This window comes from Papilio xuthus, unplaced genomic scaffold (genome assembly GCF_000836235.2).
Source record: "Papilio xuthus unplaced genomic scaffold, Pxut_1.1 DF825946.1, whole genome shotgun sequence".
NCBI lineage: Eukaryota > Metazoa > Arthropoda > Insecta > Lepidoptera > Papilionidae > Papilio > Papilio xuthus.
In genome coordinates this window covers 185798-206274 of record NW_013532703.1, presented here as the reverse complement: position 1 = coordinate 206274, position 20477 = coordinate 185798, and the positions used below count along the sequence as shown (strand labels likewise).

General features: G+C 31.8%; 1 protein-coding gene across 3 annotated transcripts; it reads left to right on the top strand.

Annotated features, from left to right (window-relative positions):
- The first annotated feature begins 1331 nt into the window (after positions 1–1331).
- LOC106124886 (androgen-dependent TFPI-regulating protein) lies at positions 1332–19846 on the top strand. Of its 3 annotated transcripts, none has more exons than XM_013321894.1 (4): positions 1332–1664; positions 18062–18202; positions 18472–18692; positions 18773–19846. In XM_013321894.1, exons 1-4 carry the CDS (start codon positions 1401–1403, stop codon positions 19104–19106), a joined length of 960 nt encoding a protein of 319 aa, XP_013177348.1. In that variant the 5' UTR covers positions 1332–1400; the 3' UTR covers positions 19107–19846. The 3 variants fall into 3 exon arrangements, with proteins under 3 accessions (XP_013177348.1, XP_013177349.1, XP_013177351.1); XM_013321895.1 differs by lacking the exon at positions 1332–1664 and adding an exon at positions 6305–6699; XM_013321897.1 differs by lacking the exon at positions 1332–1664 and adding an exon at positions 12966–13190.
- The last annotated feature ends 631 nt before the right edge of the window (positions 19847–20477 follow it).

The following is a 20477-nucleotide window of genomic DNA, read 5'->3' as shown; positions in this document are numbered from 1 at the left end:
TTTTTAAAATATTTACGGCTAGGAACAACTTAAGGCCACGTTTTACAAATAACTATCATATGTAAACAGAGAAGACTGTTGCTATTTTTGGCAATCCATTACCTACTATTTAATTTTTTTTTTTTCTTTGTAAGGTAAGGCAAAATAATTTAAACAATACTTTCGTCCATCAATTACTGAAATGTTATTTTTTACACATTGGTCTTCTCCTTCCTTTTTTTTTCAAATACAATTTATTTCCGTACTCACGGTTTTATCCTCGTCGCCAATGTAGCATTCGTTGTGCTATATTTGGCTCGTTCACGTACCGACACGTGTTGCCGGCTCAAAGGTCTGACATCGACTGACGTCCCCTCTCTCCGGCATGTACTTATGGCGTGTACGCTCGAGACAAACAACACCACGTTTATGCATACACTACATCCCGGATGACATAAGCTGTATTTCTTATTATAACCCAAGGGTTCGGCAGAGATATCGAAATCCCAGTATGTGGTCCTTACACATCTGTCTCATCTACGTCTAGGACCCTGCTAAAACTCTGTTTAGCGACATTTTCCTTTGTTAATACGAGCACTCTTTTGTCCATCCTTTGTACTTGTCCAAACAAACTTTGTTCCTTATTATGTATATATAATATTATGTATTAGCATTCGTTCAAGGTCTTACAGCTTCCATTCACATTTTATATAAATTTATTTTACCTATATAAAGACTCTCTCGCGTATATCTTTACATCGTAAATGCGAATTCTTTCTTAGAAAATGTCGGAATGAATTATCACATCCTAATATATTATTCAAATAGACATTTTAAATGTAATAATTATTTTATATGTATATTAAAAAATTAAAATAATTTCTATTTCATTATACAATTATATAACTTAAGTCTTGTGACTAATATTATTATTATTATATAACATAGTTATCGTTTGAAAAAATGTAATATATATTTTTTTATATTTACATAGTAAGTAGTGTAGTAAAACGATTAATATTTCAATATCATTGTTGTGTGTTTTTTACTTAAACAATTGTTTGAAATGTAAACATTAATAAGATATTTCTTTGTCCAAAGTAAGGACGTTGAACGCGAGAAGATCACAGGCAGGAGAAAAACAAGCGAACTTTAACATTGTGTAAAATTTCGTTAACGTCATTAAAATTATTGCATAAAGGATACAATTATGATATAAAATTAATTATGAGAAAATGAAATCATTTGGATAAAATACGATTGAATTTGGACGGATGTTTGTATTGAAGGTCGACAACCGGTGCTGTTTCCGTGACTTAATGGGTTCGGAGCGAGTGACGCCGCGCGGATAAGCTAGTGGAACTCGATAAGTCAGTGAGTTGTGGGTATCGCCTCGTAGAGGGTCGACGCGTCGCCCTATCATGGACCCGGAGGTCGCTTCGCCCACCGCTTTGCCCACGGCGTTGCCCACGTTACCCATGGCGTTGCCCACTCAGCGAAAAAGGACATGTTCCGTCAATCTTCTTCTCCGAACTCTATTCCACTCGGCAACCCTCGCGCTATCCGTGTTCGTCTCTCTGTGGGGTATAGTGATGTGTCTGAACATTGACCTCAGCCAGCACACGGACCTCATTATTAGGGACCTCAAGTATCTCGCACCAGGATTTGGAACTAATTGGAATTATGTAAGTTTTTATACATAATATTTTATTTTGACCTACATTAAAAGAAAAACACATTACTTATTTTTAATCGGTTAATTATTAATTATTATAAAGTATGAAATAAAAATAATGATGCAGTTTGTTGAGTCTTCACTTTGTTTACTATGTACTATTTATTCCTCCACTTTTTATCAACATGAAGAGACGTTTTCTTAACTAACGCATATCATCCCTCATCCACCCTGTTGCGAACATATAGCTTAAGAAAAAATTAACGAAATTTTTATTTCGCGGACATTGAAACTTGAACCTGCAACTTACACTACTGAGCTATAGCGGCATTGTTATGCTTCTATAAAGTAAAAGTAAGTATAAGCAAGGGCCAAACAACTCTAGTGATATTGAAGTTAATTGATAAGATTTTAACTACGATATAATGCAATGTTAACCTCAAGTAAAACTGTTGAGTAATTAAAACTGTCCAAATTATAAACCGAGACCGCGATATCGTTTCAATTATTCTTTTATCAAGAAATAGGTTCTCAGGTTTCTGACAAGTTGTGAGATTAATTATTTATATTAATAGAAAGAAAAGAAAATTCAAGAAAGTAAAAAAATCGTTATATATTCTAAATTCATATAATTTAATTTGATATCCGTGGCCCCGAGTTTAACATTGTGATTGTGTCGGTGACCAAGAAATATGTATAATTATTATAATTTAAGAAAAAAAACATTTTTAAAAATGTTAATGTTAATGCACACGAGTTAATATATTATTATATTTTACTAAAGAATTAAAATATTCCATTTAAAATCCATCTAAAGATTTCCGGGCGTCTCATGTTTAAATTGGATGTGAGAAAAACGATTTTTATAAGAGATATCATACAAATGAAATGATGTATAAGAAGTAAAAGCAAAATAAATGCCCGATCTACGAAGTCAGTAGCAACGTTACGGTAGGGCGAGGTGCAGCAACCGCCCAGGGCGCCGGCCATAAGGGGCCGTAGGCGCCATGGTCGGGTATAAAGGGGCGCCTGTGGTGTCCCCTATCATACCCTAGAAGTACTAGTAGAAGATATAAGTCGAAGATATCCCTCGACACCAAAAAAGGGAGCGCCGCAATAATCTCGCCCAGGGCTGCGAAAATGATAAAACCAGCCCAGTACAAAGTGGCTTGTAATCCCTGGTCTCCATACTCTTACAACACTTAATATTACTAGGTACTTACTAGAGGATATTATTGCGTGACAAAGGAAAGATTAAAGTCTGCCATAGAACTGCTACAAGCGGTCGAAGTGCAATTTAAAAGAGTCTGCAAATTGCGGTTCGTATAGCGTGTGCGTATCTTCAAACCGTTTGATGCTGTGAAACAGTTCGTGTATGGCAGGTCTTTGTAATGATAACAAAGGCGGCTAAAAATCTTTTGTAATTTTATTGAACTGAAGATTAAAGTTAATTGTATGTTGTGATGCAAAAAATCTATAATGATTATTGTATAATACAAATTGTTGTGCATAATAAAACTGCAGAAATTAATTAGACAGCGCAATAATTACATGCAATTATATTGTAATATTTTATTTAAGTGTTTTTAGCCAAAGACAGCTGTTAACAGCCCATGAAGTTTTTAAACTCAAAAGGACGGAACAAACTGAATCATAAAACGTATTTTGATCTTTTACCTTTAGGTTAAATTGGTATTATATAATTGGATGTTACAAAATTCAATCTTTTCACATGTATTCTTTTTATAAAGTAAAAATACCAAGTTATGGTCAAAGAGCATAGATATAGAAATATAAAGGTTGGTTATATGTCACGTACGATGTCCATGTACATGATATTCATCTTGATAAACTTGTAGCAGAGATGTAGCAGATCACGTTCATGATTTAAAACTATTCCGTAGCTCTAGAATACGCGAATTTTATGTTACACTAGTTGTCAACCGCCACTTCGTGTGCGCGATATTAAAAAAAATCTTGATTAATAGCCTATGTGTTCTTGCAAACTATACTTTCTAACATTCTTCTATCTATATTGTTAGGAAGAAAATCCGACGCTGTGCCGGTGTACTGGCGCAACTAGCCTTACTATAATGTCGACGTTTATGTCCCCTCACTAATCAATCTGGCACTTGACTTGGTAACAAAAGCACGTCATTCGCGCTAAATGATTCTCACTAATAATGTCTAAAAATACAGCTTAACTTTTACATTTATAATTAGTAAGATTTAAAAGCGTTTATTTCCAGAATAAAAATATTTCCCCTGTGAAAATATAGTTCTGTACAATCGCGTCGTCAACAATTGTTAATACTATATAATAACAAAAAAACGTATAGTTATTTTACATCTGTAATAATTTTATCTTAAAATTTTCCACATACAAACAAGGAGCAGTTATTTTTGTATTTTATTAAATTTTTTGTTTATTTTGTTTGAGTAGGAATTAACTTTGTTTTTATATTGTTGTTTACATGTATAAAAGATATTATATTTTTTAAATTTATTTTTTTTAAATAATCTTAATTTCTGATAACTTTGGCCCGCGACTTTGTCTGGCCAGAATTATAATATAGGGGTGAAAATTATCTCATATCGCAAAAGATTATCGTAAGGGTGAATTAGAATAACATTGATAGTTTCATAATTATGTCTCTAGTTTAATTTCTTCTATTATTTATAAAGCACTAATTATGTAAGACAGAAGCAAATTTACAAGTTTATTAATGCCAAGAAAAAAGCTTTTAAAGTGAACACGTTTAATAAGTAATTTGAGACCTTGCAAGTGTTTTGTTTCGAATTTATCTGATTGAAAATTAGATTTTGCTAATTGATATATTTCGTTAGATCTTTAAAGAATAATTAATTGACATGAGAAAACTTCAAGTGTTACCAGTGTAATCTCTGGGTTTTACTGCTGTGTATGTACTTACAACTATATTATTTTAATTACATTAGTGTGTGTTAATTCAGCATTAAGTAAGGGCAGATTGGAAGGCTTCGGTCATTGCCTTTTTAATGTTTGTTGCCTACCGTAAAGTTATAATTATGTATATAGTATAAAAACCTTGTGTTTACAAAGACTTGACTTCTTTCTATTTGGAAAGTACATGATTATATTTAATATTACATTAACATAAATTATGTGAATGGACATCATCATGTAAATTATTTTATCTACTCTGTGACTTTTGACATAATTTTTCAATTAAAATTGTTACTGTGATAATAATTTTGATGTGCATTAAATATTTATAAAATACAAGAAATGAAAATCTTTTATTGTTTTTTTATTACATAAATGCAACGACATCTAGGCCTGTTTTTTATTCCGGGTTAAGAACATATGTTAATAATAAGACTGGTTTATTTTATACTGTTGATATTTTTTTGTTTTGATTTGTGTATTTAGTTGTCTGTGGGTTATTATCCTAGTTTGGACATCAGCCAGCTCATAGGAGTAGACACAATATTATTTGTTAATTTAATGGTTGGACGGCTATCTCCTTTGTCTTTGACAGTATGTTACGCTAGATTATTAAAAAAAAAACTATTATTATGAACGTAAAATATTTTTACTTTGAAAGCGCCATCTTTTGGATAAACGCAGAACGCACAGAAGGTGGTACGAAAACAAAATTTTACGTCTTTAATACAGTGGAACATAGATGGCGTGTAAAATTACTGTGTAAATTAAAAAAACGAGAACACAAAAGCTTAAAAAATTAACAATTCTTTTGGATTCTCATCGTCGCAATAACTGTTTTTATCTGTTTTATATAATCATCTACTATAGATTGACCGCCTATAATGCGTACTTTAAAGTTGATCCACCAGAGGGTGAAATCAAGATAAAAATCGGCATTTACTTACATAATTATGTTTAAAAGTATGTATACTAAGAATTAAAAATGATCAAACAGATTTTATATAAACATTTATTAGTAACTTACCGCCGTTTGTTGATTTTAAAATATTTTATGTTAAGTATGTTATACAATGTTACATACAACCTTTACCTTAGTCAATACTTTATCAATAAAATTATACGTAAGATCTTGATGTAAATATAAATCAGTAAGTGAAACATTTATTTCCAGTGTAATACAGAAGTGCGATGACGTCATTATGTTATTAATAATACCGGCTGCTTTCTGCGTTACTAAACCTGTTATTTTTTTAATAAAACTTGTAGGAACTTCATGTGAAAGACACAAAGAAAAAGGTTATTTTCCAAAAGTGCAAGACGTAATAACTATTGTATAGATTCTTTTAAATTAAGGACATCAATAACTTTTTGTACACTGAAATTAAGCAATGAATTCAAAAAATCAAGGTAAGATAATGTCCTGTACGAAGATATGCATACAAATATCATACGAAACAATGCAGACAGATCACAAGGGATTGTGATTTGAATCCAGGACACCATACTTATCTAGGCAGTATAACAGGCAAGTTACTTAAAAAAAAGTATCGCTGTAATAAAAAAATAAATGCGTTAAACATAAAAGTGGCAATTTTTACTGCATTAAAATTATATGCAAAATATACTTCCTACATTAATTTAATTGATGTTTGAATATTTTTTTGGCGAGGCCTTAGACCAAGGAGGTTTAATGCCTCGTGTTTACTCGACACCCTGAAACGTTCGGCCACAATCCAATCCACACAACAGGTTCACCTCGCTGCAATAGCACGTATTTTTAACAACATTGTAGCATATTATACGCAAACATTTAAAAAAAAAATATTTCCTTTTAATTCATCATTTTGGCTGTACAAAAGTTTGGCTTTTGCCTCATCGTGTTTACTTCAAGATGGAGGTCGAACAGAACGTGGAGCAGGCGGGAATTTTCAAAAAGAGTTTTTCTGTGAATTTACTGTTAAGAACAATATTCCATAGTATTAATTGGGTTTTATTTTGTGTGGTTGGTGTTTGGGGTGTTGTTATGTGTTTCACAATTGAACAAGAGAAAATGACTGACCCTTTATTGAGGGATCTGAAGTATTTGGCGGTATTTTTCTTGACCAACTGGAATTTTGTAAGTGTTTTATCCATTATTATAAAATAGTTAGTGATGTTAATGTTTTAAATGTCTGTAGATATAATGCGATATACATTATAATTTAATAAACTTGCAAAAAACTGATTGCTTGTCGACTTGCATATTAAAAATGGTTAACAAATTGACTTTGTATTCGATAAATCTTGATTAAAATCGATTTTAGATATGCTTAATTAACTTCTTTAATCGTGTTATTCAATCTGTTAATATTATGACGTATTCTTTGAACGATGACACTTCAAAATATAGGCATATAACATACTATAGTTCTTATTTGGTTCGTGAAGGTTTAATGAAATTACCATTTTAATGTCAAGATCACGGTTTTTCCGCCGACATTCTATATTTTTTCTTGTATAATTTCCATGGAAATTATACAAGAAAAAATCTAATTCACATTAAACATAATAATTTAAGAAATGGGTACTTACTTAACATGTTACTTAACTGATTATGACCATTATATAACAGGGTCGTTTACTATGAATTCATTGGCCTTAAGTGATTAGTGCATAATTCCATAGCCAGGTCGTATGACCTTCGAGAGACGTACAGGTTTGGCGAGCAACAGCTAGGGCTGCCAATTTCACTAAACTTGCCCCGTTGTCAAAAGTACAGTGATTTTTATCATTGAATTAAAAAAAACGTCCCTCATTGCATCCTTAAGATATGACGAACGAGATTTACCTTGTTTCTAAGTACTTTAAATTAAAAATCTATTGAAATATGACCATGGGAACCTGAAAAATTGTGGCCAAACGCGAAGTGGGCAGCCCTATCTAACGCGGGATGTCCGATGTCCGAGGCGAGGGATCAATACGCCAGGGCTCGGATCGAGATAAACAAATGCTTTGATAGCGTACTAAAGCGATTATAATATGATTAACATAACATGAGACAATGTTGCCAGTCGTTAGCACTAATGTACCCTACAAAGGAAAATTATAAATGCGACAAAAACCTAGGAAGTCCAGTTTCGCAAGATGCACTATTCTATTGTATTCTATATTAAATTGTTATGTTGCCAGTTACGAAAGAAATCACAATCTGAAGGAAGGACATTTTATCATGTACTAAGAAAAGCAATGGTTCTCAAACTTTATTTCAACTTGATAATATTGTAAAGTTATAAATGTAAAACATCGAATGTTCTAGAAGATCTGCAAGTTTCTTGTCAACCTTCGTAGAAAAAGAATGCTTTATCCTACATTATTTGGAATAGCTACTGAATATATCCTTGACCAAAGTTGTTCCAAAACATTAGCATATGTGAAATATAGTTAACAAAAATTTCAAGGATATTTATAACGTTAATTTAACGTATAATATGTATTCATAACTAAATGCGAGCAAATACAACATTTTTAATAAAACCGTTTACAGATGTGCTCAAAAAGTTTAATTTGTGGACGCATTAACTGTGCGATGTGTGAAGCATTTTCAACTTTATTGTGTTCACAATTAGTCTCATATTAGCATTAACTTAAAACTAGATGGTCTTTTTATAACCTGATAGGTTAACGAACGCCGTTACCACTGTATTGCTTGAAAATATCATTAAATATGCAAAATTAACATACGAACATCATCATATTTTTCTTGTAATTTTTTTTATTATTTTGCCACGTAAAAAAATTTTGTATTCAAATTGGATAGGTTGGACTTAAACTTGATAAGTTTATACCGCTCAGCCGTATACTTAGGTGTTGGTGCAGTTACGTACCGCTTACTTAATATTGTGGCTTGAAGCCTTCTAAATCCTCTCATCCGATGTACACAAGAAGCCTTTTAAATCAATGAACTACGTGTATACCTTAGATAGCAAATATTCAAGGAACCTAAAATAAGCCTTCAATTAGTGTATACAAGACTATAAAAGTTTTATTCATTTATCAGGATAAGACTAGGACTGCCTATACATAAGAAACGACATATAACGATTTGTTTTTTACTACTGACAAACTTGTAGAAGAAAAAGCATTGTAAAAATTCAAAGGTGGCAACCCTAGGTACTCCAAACTTGTATTAGTGGAATTAACTCATCTATTATCGATCGACCTTTTAATCGGTCGAGTAAATACACAAATGCTTTTAATGTTTTTAGCTGAAGTGGGTCAATTCCTCCACAAAACTTCAATATACTCGTAGACAACTATTGATTGGAAATTAGAATCGATTTTTAATCTATAAAGTGAAAATTGATATAATAATGTTACTGTATATGACACAACTATGTTGTTACTTATAATCTACTTCAGTATTTTATGACACAGCGTGTAGAAACACTAAATATATTACACTATTTAATTTTTCAGTCAATAAACTTTACATTTTCGTGATAACAATGTTATAGCATTAAACTACGTGTCATATGCTCTTTTTTATTTATTTAGTTTTTTATTTAGTAGCGGTTGCACGGATGAAGGGAAAAACCAGTTTTTATTACATTTGTTTTCAGTTATGATAAACTAAATATTAAACTCAACAAATCGAATCCGGGAGATTCATCATCATCATCAGCTCACTATACGTCCCCACCGAGGGGCTCGGAGCCTACCCTAAGTTAAGGGTGATTAGGCCATAGTCAACCACGCTGGCAAAGTGCGGGTTGGTTGACTTCACACATATCTTTGAATTTCTTCTCAGATATGTGTAGGTTGCATCACGATGTTTTCCTTCACCGTAAGATCCGGGAGATTATTGATGCGCATATAATTTACTCATTTTTTTTTGGCTTTACGTTCTTTATCATTCAACAATCCCCGTAATCGAGCATTGTAAAAAATATTTTTTACAATATCTTACTTTTAACATTATAAAATTATAATTTTTATGATTATATAATTATATAAGGAAAAAAAGATATGCGATTAAATTATAAATAAGTTGAGGATGTAATTAAAAAACTGAAGAGAAGATTGTAATAAAAATTATAAATAAATCTCCTTTAGTTATTACATTTGGTGATAATATTAAGAATAATATAATGTCTTCCTACATGATGTCTAGAAATATTAAAAACGCACAGTACATTTATAAAGATGAAGAAAGATGGCTATTTAGTCAGTAAGACAGTAGGTAAACGCCAGCCAGCACGCAACTACGCATGATGAGTGTCCATCCGCTTAATTTTAGTCCTCATTCTCTTCCCACTCTTATCTTATAAGGGTAGGATGGGAAGGGAAAGCGTATCTGACGGAGCAGTAGACGCGTAGGAAGAGGAAAATATTATTTATCTGTTGCTAGGAAGGAACTCCTCTGTCGATTAAATTTAGGCAAACGCATCTGTAATTGATTTATTTTCTGAGAATTGTTGATACTCAGTAGTGTTGTTTGTTGGCAATTGTTTTGTGTTACTAAACGTATTCGTAACAAGGACTGAGACTAAGAGGTACGAGCACCGACTTACAATAATGTTAGGTAATTGATTACACGCAGGCAGATGTTAAGAAAACCTTGACACAAAACGACAATAATACTTAAATATTGTATCACACTGAATATTTGCAAACACTTGTCCTCTTCTGAGAGGTCTCTGATGGTCTCTGGACCATTCAAAATATATTAATCATTACATTTATTTTAATATACGATTTTTATGTGATCTAACACAATATCTCTAAGTCACCATCGAGAACTTTAAAGATTATTTCTTTAGCGTAGATTTCTCACAGTAAATAACTATCGGGACATGGTTACTAAGGGCTAAGCTTGTCCTTATACATGAGTAGTAATACTTTATTATTACTCATCTGAGCGTTTCTGTACGAAGTATGGAATTTTTTGTAACATGTAAAAACAAAATGTACAGTGCCGCTTCGATGATGTAGATAATTTTCCGAGCTAGGTCACTTCGTAGTTCTCAACACGCTATGTTTACATTTTATATTATGCCTTTGTGAAGGCTGCGCGCAAAAATGTACATTTTAATTGAAACGAAGACTATTATAGTTGGTGTTATGGAAAAATACATTTCATAAAAATGGCTTTTAACTAATAAACTGACAAACAACTAAAGATGGTAATAGACAAAAAGGTGTTAAATTTCTGTCTGATTGTTATTGTATTCATTGTTAATTTAAGCTGAGTCATCTATTCCTGCTAGACCACTCAACAACACCCAAGTATTGTACTGTTCGTAAGAAAAGTGAGCTTTTAACAGTCAACCCGCGGTCGAAAAGTTGGTGGTAAGAGCCACGTTTCTTACGAACAGTATAATAGTAAAACAACGAAGATTTAAAGTTAAAAACCCAAGTATATTTATGTTGATAAAAATTTCCATACAAAAAGCGTTTAAAAAATTATTTGTAAATATGTTTTGTCACAATACACGATTGGAAATGTGTTATATAATGAATAATTGTCATAACATTATGTCAGGTTGTTTTTACTTGCGACGTCCTTGACAAATTAACAGTTCACCAAAGTACGCGAGTCCAATATTGCAGAAGTAATATTGCATATGCGGCTGTAATAAGTTCACAAACAATATTGTTTTGCTTGTTTTTTTCTCGTGTATTAAAACTTTGCTACCTTATATCATTTATAGTGGGCTTCCACTGCCGAACGATTCGTAAAAAAACATTTTGTTTTATCATTTTAAAAAATAAAATAATGACGTTACGTTTTTGTCTGAGAGCCGCGGTAGAGAAACACCATTGTTCTATATGACAATGCTCATAATGATATTATCTGAACTTTTAGTTTTTCCATAAAAATCTCGCGCCTAGAATAATAAAATTATAAATTGTTTTTCCAATAAAGTTGTAATTTTTTTAGTGCTTACAATAACAGAAATTTAAAAAACAACAAATTAGTGTTGCAAATGGAATTTTCCATATTTAAAAATTAAACAAAACGTTGTTCCATTGTAATTTTATAGAAAACTAGCTTCCACCCGCGTCTTTCAGCTGCGTGGAAATAAAAAACTTAATTAGTAGCCTATATGTTCTCGATTATGTTCTACATCTATATGCCAAAATTCAGCGAGATCCATTGGGCCGTTCTTGAGATATCTTCTAAGAAACATCCATCCATCCATAAATCCATACATTCACATTTATAATTAATGAGATAGTTTAATTTGCAAATTATTTAGAATTAATTAAGCTATTATTAATGCTTATAACTTTAAACGTAACGTTTTCTGAGTTTTTACTGATATCTAAGCGTAGAATTAGACTGTAGTAACTCTCGTAGTTCAACAAATAGAATGAAAGGGACCGCGATATGTTTTAACACGAGTGTTACGTGCGTGGAAACCCACAGATTTGTTATATAACATTTAAAATTATATTAGTCACAATTTAAAAGTTAAATGAATAACCTTGCCTTAGCGTAGAAGGTTAATAATCATGGTTCATAGTATAATGCCAGCGTTAGAATTATTAATTTTAAACGAATATAAGGTAAGTTTTATGAAATAATTGAAATACGAAGTAGACAAGTTTGATTCTGTATATTTATTTTGCAAACGCTTATATTACTGTGGTCTGTTGCAGTAAGCAATCAAACAATAAGAATATAATACAAAACGTCATACATGTTTGTATACGTCACGTCACCGATATTTACATGACGTGTCGTGATTTAAATATATACGAATTTACTGGAAATTGATTATTTATGATTGGAAAAATAAATTTCTATTTGTTCCAGTGACACATCTAATTCAACGTAACAAAAAGCCGCTAAATCTTTGATTTTGGTAATTGCATACAAAACGCGAGATTATGTAAAACTTTCTTATTTCATTTTTAATTTCATTTATGTAGTATATAAGTACAACTTAAGTCTGTTAATAGGAAACAAAAAAATATATGTAGCCGGGGATTTTATTTAAATAATTAACTAGTGATGTTAGAAACGTTGTTTGTCATTAACCTGTCTTTCTTCCTAAGGCATATTATTGTGCAATTCACACCATACATTTTATAAGGACCACAGTTATTATTGTTTTAGGAAAAAATACTGTTAACAATATTAAAATAAAAAGCTACGCCTATTTGAATAATCAACATTAATTTGAATATATTTTTTTTTAACAATTGACGTATTTTCATATGAACAGACATCAATCAAGGTGGGCTTACATTGCCTGAAAGCTGTACATTGTTATTTCTATATTTTTGAATACAATGACAATATCTTTTTTATACATGTTTCGTGGAAACCGACCTTTATATATTTACTTTAAAAATATTGTTTAAATTAAAACAATACGTTTTTGGTTTCGCTGCAGAGAAGTCGCAATGGCTGTACACATTTTGTTTAAAAATTATATATTAAATGTTAAAATGCACTTGTTATTAAAGACAGTATTTCACTACTTCAGCTTTGTACTACTGTGTTATGTCAGTTGGTACGGTATAGAGACTGTACACAGAATCGAACAGATGGAAGTGGTTGGAGAGGAGTTAATGTTGGTCGTTGAAAATGTACCTTACTATATGACACACTGGAATATGGTGAGTTGTTCAGATTTATCATTAATAGTTAAATATTTTTGTAATATTAATTACGGGGAACTTTTTCACTACAAGTTTATCTAAATCAAGGTAGCTTAATTTTGTTACAACAAAAACAACACTAAAATTTTCTGATATAATTTCTCGATAAAAACAGCTTTTAGTTGCAATTTTTATATAAAATTTTCAATCTTGTTAATGTTACAAATGCGAATGTTTGGATGGATGGATGTTTGTTAGAAGGTGTGTCCAGAACGGTTGCATCGATCTCCTTGAATTTGGCATAGACGTAGAATATACTTTGGAAAAACACATAGGCTACTAATGAAGTTAATTTCCGCGCGGGCTGAGCCGCGGGCTACATCTAGTAAACTATAAATAAGTAATTGTTTTGTGTTTTGTTTTTAATTTTATTCTTACAGTAAATGTCTTAACGCGTATCCAAGAAATGAAAACTCTTTTCCAAAGAAAATAAGTGTTGCCAATATTGTTATTACACATGTATTACAACAGTGGAAACTGAAAGTAAGACTAGAATTATGTTTAGATTATAATTGTCTCGAGGCATGACGCGACGAGGAATACCGTGTTATCACGTCTCCCTGATAAGGGCGGGGACAAAGAGCGTGTTGTCTGCCCGTAGCAAGTTGCCCAACATTGATATCATGGGGTTGCCATGTTTGAAGAACATTTGACGAGTCTTTTGGGAGTTTTATATGTGATAGTATAAATTTATTAATGTCATAAAATCGAAGTAATTTTGAAATTGGAAAGTATATGAATAACATACAAAGCGGATAGCATTTATATATTTATAGGTAAAATGATTACATGGAAAACAAATTTTGTCATTAAATTTCAATTATCTCTATTCGTTTTGTCGCTAATTGTTAAGGTTGGAGAATTTAAGGGAACTAAAAATAAAAATAAAAGGAGAAAAAAATAAACACAAGTCAGCAATGGAGAGTTTGATATTTAATTTTTATTTAAAGTTAAATTAAAAAACAAATTAAATAATATTTTAGGGTAAATTAATTATTGATGTGTCCACACAGACAGAACTTGCATGTACCGTCAACAAAATCTATTTACGACAGAGTCGCCCAAATCGCCTCGGGCGACCAATTAGTATAATTGTAATTTAAGTTTTAATAATAGTTCGTATTTTAGTATTATATAATAAAAATAAATTATAATAATTAAAAATGGAAGATTTATGGAGAGATAGTAATATTTTGTACAACATACTATGTTTTTTAATAACGGAAAACGAGAAACTTTTTGATAGAAGTGATGCGAGATTGTACTGGAAAACGGTTTTGCATATTTTTTCAATTTTACACCATGTTTACGTTTCCTTGTTCGCTTTCAAAATGGAGTCTGCGCTCAAGAACAGTCCTGATTTGGAAATTCAATCTTTATACACATACAGGGTGGCCTATCTGACTGGCTGGAATTTTGTAAGTACCGCAAATAAATGCCAATTTACTATGTATTTTTACAGTTTCGTTAATTAGTACTTTTTATTGTAATTCCGAAAAACAATAGCATTAAGAATTCAAAAATTATTCAATTGTAAATGTTTGGATTTTTTTTGAAAACAAAATATTTTTTTTTATTAATTTCCACGACCCCATTGTCTACAGTTTACATGGAGGTCTGAAATTTTGTAAATGAGTTTCTGTTTTTCTTTTTTTTACTTTTTTTTGTAATAACGAGTGATTGTGTTGGTCTTCTAAGTTACCATAGTTTAAGCAAATTGTAATAAATCTGTGTGTTCAGAATATAAACATAACGTATTATACATAACACTGATAAATCATTGTTTCATTGTTTTTATTCAGATAATATAATTTTTTCAATATTTCCGTGTTCCGTGAAGTTAAAATAACCACCTAATTATTTGAAATAGTGTTGGCTAAGTTTCATAGATATTATTTCTGTAGTTTTAGTGTGTAGGTGATTAGATCTATACATACGAGTGAAATATATGATTTTCATCACTACTTATGTAGAAAATGACTTTACTATTCACCCCTACAACATTTCTTTTACGCGTTCGTATCTCCCGAATGCTTTAACATAAGTTTCAAACGAGGCTAGGCAACCTACTCGCTATGAGTATGAGGGATAATATAAACTTAATTCACTCTCATTTAAATATCAAAATAACGCTACTCGTTGTTGACTGCTAGACGTGTCTAAGCGGCCGATAGCCGGCAATCAGCGATCATGTGCTGCATCAATGAATCAGCTAAATAAACAACTAAGGTCAGATTAACACGCGCACATAGATTATCTTATAGTTTAACAATAATTTAAATCTACAATGAACTAATTACTACAGTTGTGTAATCGAAGAGTAACAATAATTGATCCGTGTAAAACTCTTGGTAAATTTCAATTCAAGAATGCGTGATACATCACAATGTTTCATGAAGGACACTTTAAAAAAAGTATTACTTAGCAAATCGCTTTTTATTTTACTAGTTAATCTTATTGAAAATCAATTCGGTTGTAATACTAGCAGTCGGCCGCGTCTTCGTCGGCGCAGAATTAAACAAAAATATAATTTCCTCCAGCATTAGCTTCATTCCCGTCAAAGTTAAGATAAAATTTGCCAAGCTGTTTTTGAATTTAGAACAGCATTTTCAGCAGCAGATTTTCTTGAAAATGTAATCTTGTAACCATTACGTTTAAGTACACCCCGAGGATATTAATGGTAATAACTTTTATTATCTGTTATTGGTTTACATATAAGACACGTGCTAGAAAAACGTGGTCTGCGATATGTTATGCAACGTAATTAATTAATTCTTACAATCAAGATGTATTTCTTCCTTGTGGTAATTATATCAGTTTACGAAGCGCTCTGTGGTAAAGGAAAACATTATATAAAAATAAAATAACTTTATATCTATAATTATTTTAACTTTTGAATTATTGAAAAAACATTTTTATTTTTAGGTAAGAAAATTAATTTCTTTCAATGTTTCCTAGTGATAAAATAAAATAAATAATCCTTCTGCCGTTAACAAAGAGCATTAACTTCAAGACAGATAAACACTTGCAAGACATTAACGTAATAATAATTATTTATTGCACATTAAGGAAAACTGATATAATTTTATTAAATAACGTGTCTTGTATCAACTGAACTATCAATTACTTGATGTGATAGCTACGCTATTGGTTATTAATATTTGAGTCGTCAATATAGCTAATGGCTTAGCAAACGGTGTGCTAAATGAAAGTAGAATATTTTGCAGAACTATCTAATCTAACGCTAAATATAATATCCTAAAAAATAAATAATTTTTATTACACTAAATAGTTTTTTTATTCATGTAATGAATCTTATTCTATAAAAAAGCCACATTAAAAGTGTACTTTTTTCTTAATCAGCACGCTCACTGTAATCATTTTTAAATTTTTTTATTTTTATTTTTTTATACAGATAATGTAAAAAATTTAGTCTGTTACGGTGTTTTTGATACTGTGATCGTTTTATGTCGTTGTGTTCACTATGAGAGGACATAGACAAACCCTATCAATAAGGTCGTCTGGCCAAAGGGCAGAGCACGGGCTCACGTGACCGGCGTATGGCTATCTGTTAATTAGTAAATACAATAAATTTCAACACAACAACGATAAGTAACCACAGAGTAATGTACCCACAGACACTTCCTCTGATTTTTTTAATAGGACACATCCTGCTTTTATAACAGCAAGGGGTTTTCTTCCTGTGATAGACAGTGACTGCCGGATGTTATAGTATCTTGTCAACAAACACTCTGACATATTTGAGGAAACACAATTACATACCGTATTATTATATTATATTACTTAAGAGTGTCTGTGGCTCAGCGGTTAAGCACTTGACTTCCAATCTGTAAGTCGGGAGTACGAATACCCAAAGTACCTATGTGTTTTTCTATTTACATATGTACATTTATCCGGCGTTCTTACGATGAAGGCAAACATCGCGATGCAACCTGAACATATCTGAGAAGAGATTCAAAGATATGTGTGAAGTCAACCCGCACTGTGCCAGCGTAGTTGTATATGGCCCAGTCACCCCTAACTTAGGGTTGGCTCTGTTAATGATGATGATTACTAACTTAACTATTTATTATCTTAACTATAAGCTTAAATTAAAAGCCATGTCACGGCCATAGTTTATCATAGACATTAGACATGTTATTTATATAAAAACGATATTTAAAGTTTATATCAGTTGCAGTAATCGCAGAAAAGAATAAAACAGAATCATTATAGTCGAGTCAACAGTCTTGTAAGCAGAGACGGATGTTAACCATTGATTGTATTGTAATTTTATCCTTCGCTGGTTATCTTTGTGCGAACTGCTTCTGCGATATAACTTGAACATTTAAAACCAGTCTGGCCGGTTGGTGATTTTATAAAAAGAACTTGGAATCTTCAAATTAATTACAAACAATGTATCATTCAGTGTTGAGAATTAAATTAAATTGTTAGAAATCTAGATATTTTTATTAAGTCACATACGATGAAAAATTCGTTGTGTATGTATTTAAAATGCTTACTACATAAACGATACTTAATATAAATTATTGTTATCGGTCATAAGTGGAAAGGATGGAAAGGTGAACTGGATTTGGCGGAGGAGGGAACACATATGTAGAAAGGAATTTTATCCTTTTTCTGTGTGTCCTCAGTGGATTAAAGGAAGGCAAAGCATCTGCAATTTCGGATATCTATAGACAGTGATCGCTTCGCTGTTTCGGCGTATTCAGGATGCCGCATGATCGTTTGCTACCTTATAATATAAAAACATCCCTGGGGTATTCGTATAATTATCTTTTTAACAATGTATGTGTGTATTGTTGCAGGCCTTCCAGACGTTATTCCTGCTGCTATCGCTGGTGCACGACGTGCTGGAGTGGCTGGACAAGCAGGACTGCCGACTGGCGGCGCGTCTGCGCTACTGGAGAGATGTCGTCTTCTCTGGACTCGTCGTGCCTTTTACTTTGGTAATGATACGATACCAAATTAGTATCACAATCACAATAAATTATATTTAAGTTTTTTTTTTAGAAGTGGTGGGCTCTTAACAGGATTAGATTTATGTTTTGACCTCTAAATGGCAATGAGTGATCGAGCAGTACTCTTATATGTAGAGGCTTCTTTTCAAGTTATCTGATGATTTAGCTTTCATTTGATATTTAGATTTACAAGGACGAGATCATGTGGTAGTGGACTACATAGAACTAGGCTTCAACAATATTCTTGTCGTTTGCAGTTCGTATCATCGATGTTCTGGTGCGTGTATGCGGTGGACCGCGAGCTGGTGTTCCCGCGGGCGTATGACGACGTGGTGCCGTGGTGGTTCAACCACTGCGTGCACACCAACATCTCTGTCGTGGTCCTCATCGAAACGCTGCTCCAGGCGCGCCGCCGGCCCCGGGACTTCAAGACTGAAATAATCGCTGTCACAGTTGTTGATGTCGCTTATGCTATTGTGTTAGTATTGTTTTATTGTAGACCTTTCACTAATACTACGATGAGCTTGTTTCCACACTTGCATGTTTGTCCAATTTCAGGTACTACGCGATCTACTTCTTCACTCACCGATGGCTGTACAAAGTGTTCGGTGTGATGACGTGGTGGCAGGTGTGCCTGTATCAGCTGGTCATCTGGGGATCCTCCTACCTCTTCTACTTCCTTCAGTTCCCCATCAACAGGGTGATACATGGGGACGTTGAGGAGACGGACAATGCTGCAACCGGTCAAGTCACCGAACAAATGATAAATGGTACCAAAGAGATGAACGAAGATAAAACGGATACAGATGCGAAAATTTCTAGTCTATCCAAAAATCCTTGGAGTTTGAAATATAGATCAAATGGGAGCAAAATCGAAAACTCACATTTGTAATATTCCGGGTTAAGACAATTGTGGGGATTTATTGCTGGGGGCGGAGTTCAATGCAATGACAACTTTACAAACATCAGCTTCTGTAAATATTAAAAAAATGTTATCAAGAAAAACCAGTACTGTATCGGCCTATACTTTTAGCATTATTATGTTTATTTCTGGTCATGTGAATGCTTAGAAATAATAATTATTTAATAAATTATACAGCAATAAACATTATTAAGTAAATTATCAACTAAATTTATTTTTTAAAAGTACAAAATGTGGATTAAAGCTGATGCAGTACATACAGGTTTAGTCATATTGTAATATATTCCATTTTATGCAAAAACATCAAAAGAAGTCTTTGCTTAAACGACATACACTATGTTGGACTTTTACTAATTTTAACGCGAAACAAAAAGGAAAAATATACTTAAACTGTGATATGTTATAGAACAGGCTGATATATCTATAGGCAGAGATCACTTCGCTAATTTAGCGACATCACACACGCTAGCTCGTTTGCCATCTTATACCTATATATTATTATAACAAAGAGATTCAAATATTATTTCGTAATTACTGTAAATGTCTTTTACAATAAAACAACTCGACAAAGTAAGAAACTTCATATTCAAGTTAAAGCCAAAGTGGTCGGATGCTGGCATTTCTTGCCTTTACGTGGAATAGTTTGTAAATATAAATTCTATCTCTCTGTATATCTTTATATGTTTATTATAAATAATTAAATATATAAATGTAGGATAAATATAATAAATAAAATATGTATATAAGTTATCTATAAATCATGATTACGAGGGACCAATTTTAATACTAAATATTTTTATACAAACGATATAAATATTTGTTTTGATTGATTTATTTTACTTAATTTTATGTATTTTGTAAAGATAATAAAAACGTTATTTTATATTTATTTCATAAAAGTTGTAATGGCGTGAAGAGTTTTATTAACAAATGTTGATGCCAAAGTTGTAAATATCGGGTAAGCTTTGTGCGGATCGCAAATATTGTACATTTTAACAAACATAATGTTGTTCAAATAGCAACATATACAACTACATATATAACTCAAAATCATTATTTTTTTAGTTTTTGTGATAATAAATATGTCCAATAAAAAACCTAAAATGAATGCCAGTCAATTGTTGAATTTCTAATAATTTTTATAACAATTTTTTCCAACTTTTAATATTTAAATGATATAATTTCCTCGTATACAGGAATTATTTAATAAGTTTAATGAAATAAACAAATATATGTATATACAAATATGGTTTTTATTTATTTTCTTATTCAATTAGTTCATTGTAAAGATTCATACCAAAAATGTTTGTTGCATCTTTTCAAAGGATCAGGTTAAGTGTG

Bases quoted from the DNA above. Each gene is read 5' to 3' on its own strand.
- LOC106124886 (XM_013321894.1), top strand. From the start codon at position 1,401: ATGGACCCGGAGGTCGCTTCGCCCACCGCTTTGCCCACGGCGTTGCCC. The intron at 18,203-18,471 runs GTAATGATACGA...TGTCGTTTGCAG, and splicing joins TCGTCGTGCCTTTTACTTTG to TTCGTATCATCGATGTTCTG. The intron at 18,693-18,772 runs GTTAGTATTGTT...GTCCAATTTCAG, and splicing joins GATGTCGCTTATGCTATTGT to GTACTACGCGATCTACTTCT.